Source organism: Acipenser ruthenus, chromosome 9 (genome assembly GCF_902713425.1).
Source record: "Acipenser ruthenus chromosome 9, fAciRut3.2 maternal haplotype, whole genome shotgun sequence".
Classification (NCBI taxonomy): Eukaryota; Metazoa; Chordata; class Actinopteri; order Acipenseriformes; family Acipenseridae; genus Acipenser; species Acipenser ruthenus.
Window position 1 is genome coordinate 24,867,651 of NC_081197.1, and position 12,536 is coordinate 24,880,186.

At 35.2% G+C, this 12,536-nt stretch overlaps 1 protein-coding gene across 1 annotated transcript in view; it reads left to right on the plus strand.

Annotated features, from left to right (window-relative positions):
• The first annotated feature begins 2,698 nt into the window (after positions 1-2,698).
• u2af1 (U2 small nuclear RNA auxiliary factor 1) overlaps positions 2,699-12,536 on the plus strand; it is a 33,061-nt gene continuing 23,223 nt past the window's right edge. The window contains exons 1-3 of the mRNA XM_034010127.3: positions 2,699-2,834; positions 7,168-7,255; positions 12,066-12,132. Coding sequence (XP_033866018.1) covers positions 2,791-2,834; positions 7,168-7,255; positions 12,066-12,132 — 199 coding nt within the window. The 5' untranslated portion in view covers positions 2,699-2,790. The remainder of the gene's footprint in view (positions 2,835-7,167; positions 7,256-12,065; positions 12,133-12,536) is intronic.

The window sequence follows — 12,536 nt, forward strand, 5'->3', positions numbered from 1 at the left end:
ATATTGACAAAAGAATATTAGAATTGAGTGAGAAACTGTGTAAACGTTCAAAGGAGATCTAGCGTTCAGAGATAGGAACATCACATTATTATTATTATTATTATTATTATTATTATTATTATTATTATTATTATTATTATTATTATTATTGGTGAATACCTTGTCAAAGTACTATAGAGTCATACAAATATTGTACACAAACAGCACCAGTCCCAGTGTCAGAACCAGTCCCAGCAGTGTCAGCACCAGTCACAGTGTCAGCACCAGTCTTACCAGTCCCAGCAGTGTAAGGCAATGCAAGTCAATAAAGGTATGAACCCATCTACTTATTAATATTGATGTTATATTATTGTCCTTTTAAAATCACATATTTCTGACAGTGTCAATATGGTCATTTTAGGTTGCTGTGGTTTTGGGAGACAATTAGTTTTAATCTTTGAAATAATATGGGTCATCAAATTTTAACATTAACATCATCATCCAAGGGACTTAATATTGCTTTGCAGTTTGCAAAAAGTCTCCAGGCTTTATAAGATGATACTTTTACCTTTGTAACATGACCAGGATCTGCAAGAGGTTTGTTCAACTTTTTTTTTTTTTTGCCTCAGTAAAAATCTAATCCTAGATACGCCCCTGTATACATTACATTAAGGTCAGTATACACTAATGCAGACTTTTCAGGCTCATCCCCGAGGTTGTTTGGGTAGTAAATATTTGGACAGTAAAAATAATATCATTTTGAAATCTCACTGCATCATATTATAAAATGACTTTTGACTAAATTGTTTATGTTATTTTATTTATGTATTTTTATTTCTGTGCTAGGATCAATAACAGTAATACTATGAAACAAAATTAAATTAAAAAATACTGACATCTAAGATCCTTGAAACATTGATTTATAAATAGATTGTGCTATCTGAATTTTCATTTATGATTTTTTTCACTAATTTTCTTTTTAATCTGTGTACAAATGTTTGTTTCATTTATTCTACTCTCTATTAATGTGGATTAGTTTACAACAAAAATATATATTTTAATGTACTTCACACACACACACAAACAATGTGTTTTATTTTAGGTAAACACTTTTTGGAGCAACAGTCAACAGTGGAAACCACTTTATCTCCATGATACGAAGAAAGAGTAATTGGATTTAATATGATGGCCTAAGGAAGTTCCAGATAATTGAAAAAAAATCACAAAATAAAAGCTGCAACGTGTAATGTAATTTACATACGGGTGTGAGTTCTGACGTTAAAAAACACACTTTATAGTAACATTAGAGAACTTTAATTTCCAGAAATGTGGTGCATCGCACGTACCAAGCTGCTGCTTGATAACGTGTGTTGCTGCGTCATGTAAAATTACATTTAGAGAAGATCACAAGACATATTTGCATAAGTTATAAGATTTTGTACCTTTAAATGTTTATTATAAATGAGTATATTTCACATACTGTATTTGTTGCTTCGTTCAAAACAACATGCAACGTTTTAATTAAATATCTGCTATCAAACAAGGCCTTTTTTCTTACAATTCACAATAAATGTTCTAATTTTCATACTAAATAGTACTTAATAGTACTGTACATGCCACTATGCACCATACTCTATTCGCAAGACAATTGCTTAACCTTCAACATCACACCCAGCTTGAGGTGGCAAAGCCCTCACAATGTGCGCTAATAATAATATGCAGGAAAAGATGGGTGTGTGTGTATATTTGACGACATAGCCTGTGAATGCCTGCTTGTGCCACTCTGCAGTCTACTTTATGTTGTGAGTTAATATTCAATAAATAACTGTGCAAATAAGTAACTAACTTCAGCTTCGAATCGGGAATAACTAACTAACTTCATCACGCAAACCGGGAATAAGTAACTAACTTCAGCCCGGTCTTTCTGAGCTTGGAGCCCCCATCCAAAACTCCTCTATTGAGTGTCAGTTTTGGGTTGCAAAGTTAGCTGTGATTGGCTGAACGTTTCGGCAGCTAGCAAGAGCAAGCCCTGATTTCCTCGATGGAAGTGGGCGAGGCTGAGGGGAATGATTGACACTTTGTGCTTGCACAGTTCGTATAAAACGTACTTAAATAAACTGTGGAGCTTATTTAAAGATCTTGTGCACCATAGAATAAATTGAATTTCAGTTTAAGGGAAGCTGTTTTTTGTACACAGCTCAAATAAAGAACTTCCACACCTAGGATCAATTGAATTTCAATTTAAGGTATGCTGTTTTTTGTCCTTAAGTAAATTGAATTTCAATTTATGTTATGCTGTTTTGTTGTCGATTAGTTTTTTTTGTTAATAGATGAGTTTGCATTATATTATTACTTTTTGCAACTCTCATACTAGTGTCTTCCCAGCAGGGAAATGTAAAAAGCAAACCCGGAAAAGAAAAGGGGAGGGGGAAATGTACATTTCAAAACAACGGCCAAAATGAAATGTAACGCAATTGGGTAAAGTCGAATAAATAAATAAATGAATAAATAAATACATACATAAATACACGTCGAACTAAATAAATATATAGAGATGCATTTATTTGTTTCTACATTTATGTATTTATTCATTTATTTCCATATTTATTTATTTATTTCTCATTTTGGCATAAAATATCCACCAAAAAATTCAGTTAAATGAGCGCGTTTGGAAGATCTCTGCTCCTCCCTTTTCTCTGGCACTCCTCCCTGATGCGTGACGTCTCCACAGTTCTACTTACTTTAGAATCACACGCGCAGATGCGCGGCAGTGTATAATTTGTGACGTGAAAAGCGTAACCACAGTCGAAGATGGCGGAGTACTTGGCGTCCATTTTCGGTACAGAAAAAGACAAGTGAGTTGTTTTTTTGTAATTTGCTTCAATCAGATGTCTCAAATAAGCCGTATTGATCAATTGTAATAACGTATAGAAATAGACATTTAAAAGTATGTTTTACATTGGGGGCGAGGGGGATTGTGTATGATGAGCTGCAGGGCCAAACTAGGGGTCTCGGGAAATGTGAGAACATGTGCGCCCTAAGTTTTAACGCGCTAGCGTGTATACATTTTCGTGTAAATCAAAACTAGAATTATCCTTTGTATTGATTTAAACTTCTTACCTTTTGGCCTCAATTGTTTTAAATTATGTATGTATTGCTTCGAGTTGATTTGAACCTTGTCGATTGCTCCAGCCTGAACTCGCAGGCCACACATGCCCCATTGTTTAATTGCACTGTGTTTGTTACGCAAACGAAGAATCTATTTTATCTAAACAAAAACATAAAACACATTTCTAATTTATTTTGTCTGGTTTATACAAAATAAAATGTGTATTTGTCAACCGGCATCTTTTAAATTCGATATTTCATGGTAAATTCCTGTAAACAGGAAGTCGAGAGTAGTACTATGAAGTGAACAGTAGTAATGTGTTAACCCGTTGTTTATTTTCTCAGGCTACATTGCAGACATCTGCAATACCGAACCCGTTATTTTGTAGTTGGAACGTTACTTTTTGGCTTTCACAGCAATACTTGGTATTTTATTTAAACACGATTGGAACATTTACATTGTCATTAGACACACTGGATATTGAAAATGCAAAAAGCTGTTTTGGTTAGCTTTTGCCTTTACTAGAAGCACATCACAGACTACAGTTAAAAGTAAATAAATGTGTGATCAGTGTATATCGTAGTTTTAAAACTGCATCCCTTGTAGCTAGACGCATTTTCCATTTTGCAAGGCATTTTGGATAGTTAAGGTTGCAATGAGTATGAATATGGATTTACCAGTGTCCTTTTTTAGATTGTTTCGATAATTAAGTGTCTATTGAATTCCCCAAATACCATTCATGTGTGATTTGAGTGGTAGGCCCTCTGATTATCGGGTTTTACCCGATTTACCCACCCCAGAGCAGAACTGGCGCCGATGACGGTAAAATGAATTACCGATTCGAAAAATAAGTGTGGCTTCTTTGTGTGTGTGTGTGTGTGTGTGTGTGTATATATATATATATATATATATATATATATATATATATATATATATATATATATATATAATATATATAGAGAGAGAGAGAGAGATATTATCTATATAGATATATAGATAATGAGAAATAATTTTAGGTTTTTCAAAGTCCCAGCAATATAGCTTTGAGGTTTTGCTTTTTTTAAACACTTTTCTTCCCAGTTATTTGTTTTATGAGTGTGTTTAAGCCAAGAGCATTTAGATGTAACATTCGGTATTTTCTCTTTGTAAAACAACCTGGAGTAAAGTTGTTTATTTTTCCCGTATGTTCTGTGTGCAATTATACTTGTAACTCCACTGCAAAATAAAACATGATTGGAACGGAGAAATGCCTCCATATACAGCGTGTGTGTGAGAGAGAAAGGGGAGGGCGATGTAGTCAAGTGTGCATACCCCAATGTGTGGAAATATACATTCGTTGGGGATTTAAACTGGTGACTTTGTTGTCAACACCTTGTGCTTAAGCAGAGCCTACCGATCACTGATGACGCCCTGTGCGAAATATAAATCCAGCGCCCCGCAATCAGTGATGCAAATTCATAGATGCCATGGTCATAGTTCAGAGAGTTGGCCAATGCAAATTCAGTGGATATGATGGCTAGTTTGGACAAGCATGCTTGGACCATGGATTCAGAGATCATTTTTAATCAATTTCAGGGAACTTGCAAATAAATTACCTACCTGCTTGAAAATGTTTATTTGCATGTAAAGAATTATATTTTGTGAAGATTAGAACTAGGTTTTTTAGGTTACCAATAATCAGTATAATTTATTAGAAATAATAAATGACATCTCTGTTGTGTAGATTTATGGAAGGTTCCCAGACCAGAATAAAAAGGAGACTCTCCCTCTCTAAACTAGGAGGGCTATCCTTGCCTGTTCTTGTGAAATATTATTTGGCTGCAAGGCTATATTCGGTGCAATACTGGATTTTCTAAAATGTTAATGCCGGATGTACCCGCATGAAACCATTTGGAAAACAATCTGACTATTCAATCCTAACTGTTGTGTACTGTTTTTCATTAAGTTGTGGGATAGTGTCCAGTTTTGGAAGGGAAAAGAAACAAGGTCAGCTGTTGTACTAATTTTTATATATTTTATTTTAGAAGTGTCATAACTAAATTAACATGTTATGTGATAACATTATTTTAAAAAACTAAATGCAATCGCTATTTAAAAAGTTGCCACGTCAATTTCAGTAGGCTACTAGCCAGAGAGCACATGCAGTACAAGTATTGATGAGAAATAAAATAGGCTACTATTCAAGATAAATAATAATGAAGATGGAGTGTGAAAATGGCATTTCATCCCTGAGTCTGACACTGGTTCTAATTCTTTTTTTCTTATGTGGCCGCATTTTTCAAAGTTTTTCAGATTGATAGCGAAAAATGTAGCCCCATGCCGGCAAAAAAATATTTAGTGTAGGGTGTGAAAAATAGGGTCGGTCGGGTAACCTGAACCACACTTCTTTTTTTTTTTTTTTTTTTTTTTTTTTAATATAAAATATATACACACACACATATATGAACATTTATTTTACAAAACAAGAAAATGTAAGTAAACATCTGAACAGACATCAGTTTACAACATACATATTTATAAAACTGAAACGATAGCAATACATTTAACTTTTCAGCAGCAATCGGTTTATTATCAGATATGCAAAAGCAACTGAACAACACAAACTTAGAAGAAAACATTTTACAGAAGCGCACAGCACAAGAAGTTAAGTTTTTTTTTTTTTTCTTGTGTTTCAACAAAATGATATTCCTTTACCGTGAGTAAGAATGCGCTTCTCCACGCTGCCTTTCTGCACAGGGCACAGCTGTTCAAAGTTTTTTTTATTGCACTTGCCAACCTGGCATTGGCATCTCTTGCGGCTCTCAGCGGGGTTGCCAGCTTCAGCTGTGGGTACACGCTTGGCAGTTTCTCTCTGTTCCAAATGCTTCTTGTGAAGTTCCTGTGCTAACTGTAAAATATTCTCTCCTTGGTAAACTCTGCTCCGTGCATTCTTTCTAAAGTACCCAATACATTGTAAAACATCTGAACAGGTCACCGTCGGGAGCCAGCTTTCACGGAATACTTCCGTGCCGTCTGATCCAAACATCAATTTCATATTTTGTTGCATTGTAAAACTCCACTGTCTCTGGTATTTATTTTCACTAGTCCCGATGCTAATTTACTGACCAAAGCAGCGCAGCTGGCTAGCAGGCGCCAGCCTTTCAAAAAGCTGATTGAAAAACAATAGTCATTCACTCAGGCAGAAAGTGAGACTAATCGAATTACAGTTAAACACATTGCAGACTGGTAAATAAAAATAATAAAGTAGAATACCATTCTGTATAATGAAAATACAATTGTTTTCTGTGTGGCCGTCAATGTTACTGCTCCCGGCCGGGGCTTTTAGGTATAATGTAGTATATCTCCTTTATTTATGCACTCCTGTGTTTCATGCTTTGTGAGAATATTTAATACATACGGACAGAAAGGTACATGAACGCACAGCCCCATATGTGTTACACGATTGGAGAAAATTACATTTTAAAACCAAAAAATGCCAAAATGACCGCCGCGGGGCTTCTAGTGTTAATAATCTTTCACAGCTGAGCTTGTAAATGCCATATATTGATACCAGGTATATCTAAACTGCTTCAGGAATTTGCAATGCCAAACTGGCCCCATGTTGGTTGCAAGTCACTATCCAATAGCTTGGGGAAGCTTCATACAGCCCTATATTTATCATTCATGGTGAGTGCTAGGATTTCAACTTGCGTCTTGATTTTACATCTCATGTTCCACAGTAAGGAAGTCTGGCATCTCAAACACAGTTCTATTAACTTTTATTTACTTCAAGTATTCTTAGTGTTTTGTTAACAGGACTGACAAACTGCTGTTTTTGCTTTTAGTTTATATCTACCAGAAATGCAAAGTAATAAAGTAAGTTAAGAACCTGAAGGTGGGACACATAACTAGATTACTGTACAACAGCTGCTCATGGCTTATGATGCCAATACTTGGTACTTCTCCTGGCATGATAATACTAATGCAGTTATGTTACATCCTAGCAGGGGCACTACTTGGGCCACAGAAACCTCACGTCTCTATTTTGATTGGAAATGATTAATTGTTATTGCCTTTGTCATTTTTTTTTTTCTTAACAGAGTAAATTGTTCATTCTACTTTAAAATCGGGGCATGTCGTCATGGAGACAGATGTTCTAGGTTGCACAATAAGCCAACTTTCAGCCAGGTAAGTTTTGTATTCTGGAGAGCAATAATGCCTGTGGACATTTTTGCTTGTTGAATCTTCAATTTCTTAAACATTTAATTTAATAATAAACACCTGTATCTATAGTCTACCAGCTTGGGTGTATCCAATTATACTCGAGTATAATTGGATATGCAGTATGTTGCCCTGAAACCTGAGCATGTTTTCTCATTTATGATGGTATAAAGACCTTGAATAAATGTAACATACATGGTTAATCTCAACTATTAACATTCCTAATAACACCTGGTAATCTGGCGCATGTGAAATGCTTGTTAAAGAAAATAAATTAACTAGGCATCTATCTCTATTTGCAGTACTGTACATTATGGACCTTGTTCATTAAACTTCAAGGAATTTTAAAAACATGTTAAATTAGAACATAGACCATCTCTTAAATTAGAATGTCAAGAGCAGTAAGAAAATACTAAATGTTTATATTACAGCACCACAGGGCTATATTCACAGTAAGTGTCATGTTCCAAATATTGGATTTAATATTATATTTAGTTAGGTTATCTGCTTAGGTGATTTCTGAGAGGTATGTTTTTGATTGTATTTGTTTTTGGGGGGCAGCAGAAAGAAAAGATCACCCTTTTGATAGGCAGTGCTGTCCTTAGTTGGTCCTGTAGACTTTGTGTCCTGTTTAATAATTACATTTAGTATGCAGGGTCTTCAAAATAAGCCAGCGATACACCTCCTTGGATGTCACGGTATAAAATTGACGGTATGGTAACCATCAAAGGATATACCACGGTTATCGTCGTACCCCGGTATGTCATTTTTTTGTAATCCTTTTTAAATGGCTTTTTAAAGAAATAAACTGTGGTCAAGTCATTTAACAAATAACTTTAACCCTTAGTGGTCCATTTATTCAGCGCCTCTCAGGCCCGTCGGGTCCAATTAATTTTCACATGCGCAGTTTATTTTATACCCGTTTTAAAAGTTTTTTTTCACAGTAAAACAGGTTTAAAAGACACTGCATAAAGACTCAGTACTGCATCTCCAGCCCTGCCCCACCCCTTGTTTGCTGTATTTCACATACCTCTTCGTAGTACTCTGCATACTGATAAATCATCTCCTTATCACTCGTTTTATCACCAAACTCAATAATGCGATCCAAGTCATTATGTTATTACTATAACATCTCCAAAAAGCTCTGCAAATGTCTGTGGTTTTCTTTGATCGCTGGATGCGGAAGCAGCTATCTTGTTTGTTTATGTCCCTGTTATCTCTGGTGCAGGGTCTATGTGTATTGCTCAGATCCGCCCCTTTTTTTCGGCTCCTATTGGTTTAATTCGGCCATTGAAAGGTTCTCTGCTTTTTCCGGAGAGAAAAAACGACTAGAGACCTGTGCTTGACGTCTTTTTGGACCGGAAAGGAATAATTGTAATGTCGAACCTAGTCCGACATAGGACCGCAAAGGGTTAAAGTTTTAAACTAAATCTTAATGTTAAATTGGAGTAGTTCAATTTCTGCTACAAAACTTGCTGAGAAAATAGTTTCCATCAATTTGAAAAACAAAATATTACAGCAGAATGTCTAATTACACCACACTAATGAACTGGTCTGGCTTTGAAATCTCCATTTGCAAATGAAAAAGGTGCTATACATTGTACAACAAATCAAATTCAGAGGCAGGTGGTTGTGTTAATAAATTTGCACACACCTACATATATAACACAATCCAAATATTGAACGTGTAAATAAATGATTTTATTACAGTATCTGAGTTAAACGGAACAGCAAGGCGGACGTGTTGCAGATATGAAGATTTACATTTTAAATCAGCAAGGTTTATTAGGCAGTCAGACATTGTCTAGATCTGCATAAAAGAACATTCACAATTCAAATTCTCTTGTGCAGGTATTTAAGCACAGTGCATACTGTATGTTCTACTTCGTAAAGATTATAGTGATTCCACTAAACAAGTTTTAAACAAGTGGTGAAAACACGCTTTCTATGTGCCGACAGCCTGATTTGCTACTACCTAGAACCGCCAGCACTAGTCATTTTGACGGGTACATTTTAAACAGCTTCGGTATGAAAATGAAACACAAACTGGAAAGTTTTATTTATGAACATCATATCTAACATTTGCATAGCAGAAACACTATTTAAATGAAAAAATAAACATAAAAGGCTTTTTTCAAATTTAGCACATATAATGCATGACAAAAAAATGAAAAACTATAATAAAATAAACATTTCAAAAGATACTGTGTAAACAGATGTAAACTGCTATATGTACATACGAAATTGAAAAAACGAAGTCATTATTTACAAAAATAACAAAAGGCTTTTTTTTTCACATTAGCCTACTGCATAGCACAACTTCAAAAAAAGAAAAAAACTATAAAATAAACATTTCAAAATAAGTGTAACCATGTTAACTGGATATATGTAGGCCTACATACACAATTGTAAAATCAAAATAATTTATAAAAAATAACAAAGTAACTTGTTTCCCATTGTGTAACGGGAATGCACGTTCAGGGAAACATGCTTCAAAGCATCCCCCATATTAGCACAATCCACACAGATCAACTTGTCGTGTGCATTTACCACATACTGCTCTTTCACACTGGGCACAGATATCAGAAGTTTTATTTTTACTGCATTTAGTTACCTGGCATTGTTTTCTGTTGCGTGTGTCACTTGATGGCTGCGCACTGTATCCAGGTTGAGCTGCGTTTCCCTGCTGCTTTGCAGTTTTCTGATTGAAATGTTTCTGCCAAAGCTCCATGGCTAGCATCATAAGAGATCTCTCCTACTGATATTTTCTCCGGTGCATTCATTGTACAAAAGAAAGAATTGATGGCTGCCATGTCCAGTACATTGTAAATACAGCACCAGGACACCGGTGATTGCTTTCACGGAGTACTACGTTTTGCGCAGATGGTGGAAACTTGTCTTGCTTTGTTTACTGTTCCGCCCAGCTTTTTTTTTCCAATCTGTTTTGCTAATTTAAATTTAAAAGCACGGTGTCGCTGGACAAACAAACCTGTCAAATTTGGGATCAAGTTTTGGCTGGCAGCGGACCCTACCCCTACCTGTGCAAAGACGAAACTCGCCCAGCTGGTCAGACTGGGTGATAATGTGTTAGGCTGATGTGACCGTGCTTGGGGGAAAAGGGGTGAATGTACCAATACATTTTTTTATTTATTTATTTTTTATTTCAATTCATTAATGCAGTGGCTTCATTTGCATGGTAGTTTCTATACTGTCATTTATCAATTCTGTGACATGTATAGAATACATTTTAATTCAAGCTGTGTAATTTGTCCCAGTGCCAACCAAAACAATTGTGTTGCATGTTTGGTTTGGCCAAGATTGTACCGTATTGTTACTGCATAAAGAAAATACAGCTGCATAAGGCTTGGTAACATTCATCCCTTTTCCTAAGCACAGTTACATCAGCCTAACACATTGTCACCCAGTCTCTGACTGGCAAAACTGAACATGCAACACAATTGTTTTGGCTGGTACTGGGACAAATTACACAGCTTGAATTAAAATGTATTCTATACATGTCACAGAATTGATAAATGACAGTATAGAAACTACCATGCAAATAAACCACTGCATTAATGAGGTGTGAAATGAATAAAAATGTTTTGAGCCGTTTGCATAAAGAAGGTGGAAGCAGGGCAAAGTGGGATTGCATCAGTGCTGCTAGTAGGGCAAAACAAGATTATAGTACACATCCCGCACCGCCCTCCCCGAAGTGTGGATTCTCCCGATTTTACTGTCAAATTTGAACTTAAATTGAAAAAAAAATTGACACGTGGTTACTCCCTGTTAATCACTTATTTTAAACATGCATTTCTAAGCAAGCTACCTTTCTAATTGCATAATCTATTGGTTTTCTTCTCACCAAGATACAATATCCATTTTGTCACCCTTATTCCTCAAATTAGTAATTGTTCAAGAGCTATTTCTGATTTTTAAAAACAAAAAACACAACTCTTATCCTAAGATGCAGCATAATTTCTTTTTTTTTTTATATACTTCTGTAATTCTTTCAATTTCGTATTCATGCCCATGTGTTTTAAAGGTGTTCTTTGTTTTTGAAAGACAAGTCCTGACAAACTATCCTATATTGTACAAACTAGTATATATTTAAAGTTATCCCTGTAAAGATTATCTTCAGGGATAACTTGCCTCCAGTAGTGTGGCTAGATTTACTTAAAACCAGAATTAATTCTGTTGATGGGTGATTTTATCATTTTGTATGCTTGTGCATTTAAATGTATCTTTAAAAAAAAAAAAAAAAAAAAAAAAATTCTTTGGTTTGCAAAAGGAGTGTGAAAAGCATTTTTAAGCCCAGCTAGCAGAGCTGATGCAAATCCACTTTCACAAAATGCTAAGACAGAACAGGTAAGTGCCACTGTGAGTAGACAGTGATGTGTTTTTATGTATCCTTTTGTGATGGTGATCTCTCAATAAAACACTATTATTGGACTTGTATAATGTGTCTTCTGCTAGATTCTGGAGTATCGCTTTTAATTTGCATGTGCAATTAAAGGGTGAATATGCCTGACTTCATTGTTTGGACAGTTTTGAATGTGTGGTTAATTGTTTGGTCAGTACAATAATTTGTGAATTGTCATGATCCCTGTTCATATACAGCAGCTTCATCATTGTCAGGACAAAAGTGGGGATTAACATGTTTTGTTTCAGCGCTTGGCATGCAGCTCTGAGGATCGTATGCTTAAAGAAAGAAAAGGTTAGCTGGGAAAAGTGTTTGTTTTTTGTTTTTTTTTACAAAAAATGTTGTTTTGTATTTCAGACCATTGCCCTCTTGAACATTTACCGTAACCCTCAAAACACTGCCCAGTCTGCTGATGGCTTACGCTGTAAGTTTTTAATCCAGAATTTGTTTGCATGATCCTGCACCATTGATTGTAAATGTTTCTTATTACAAAACATTACATATTGCTCTCAAGACTTTAAGAGAACAATATTTGACACTCCTTTAGAGTGCAATCCATACTTTTGCCTATATATTGAACTAATGTACTGTTCTGTCCTCTTGACAGGAAGGGTGAGACTGTATACTGGTTTTGCAGTTTAGGTACATTACGGTAGTTCTGTTAACCACAAATATCATAATTATGGTATACAATGGTTGATGCTATGTTAGTGTTTCTATGAACAAATTGAAGTAACAACTTTTTAATTTTATTCAACATCCTGTACAAGCCAATTCTCAATACTACTCGGCTTTGTCACCTAGCTTCACCTTTTAAAAACAAAAATA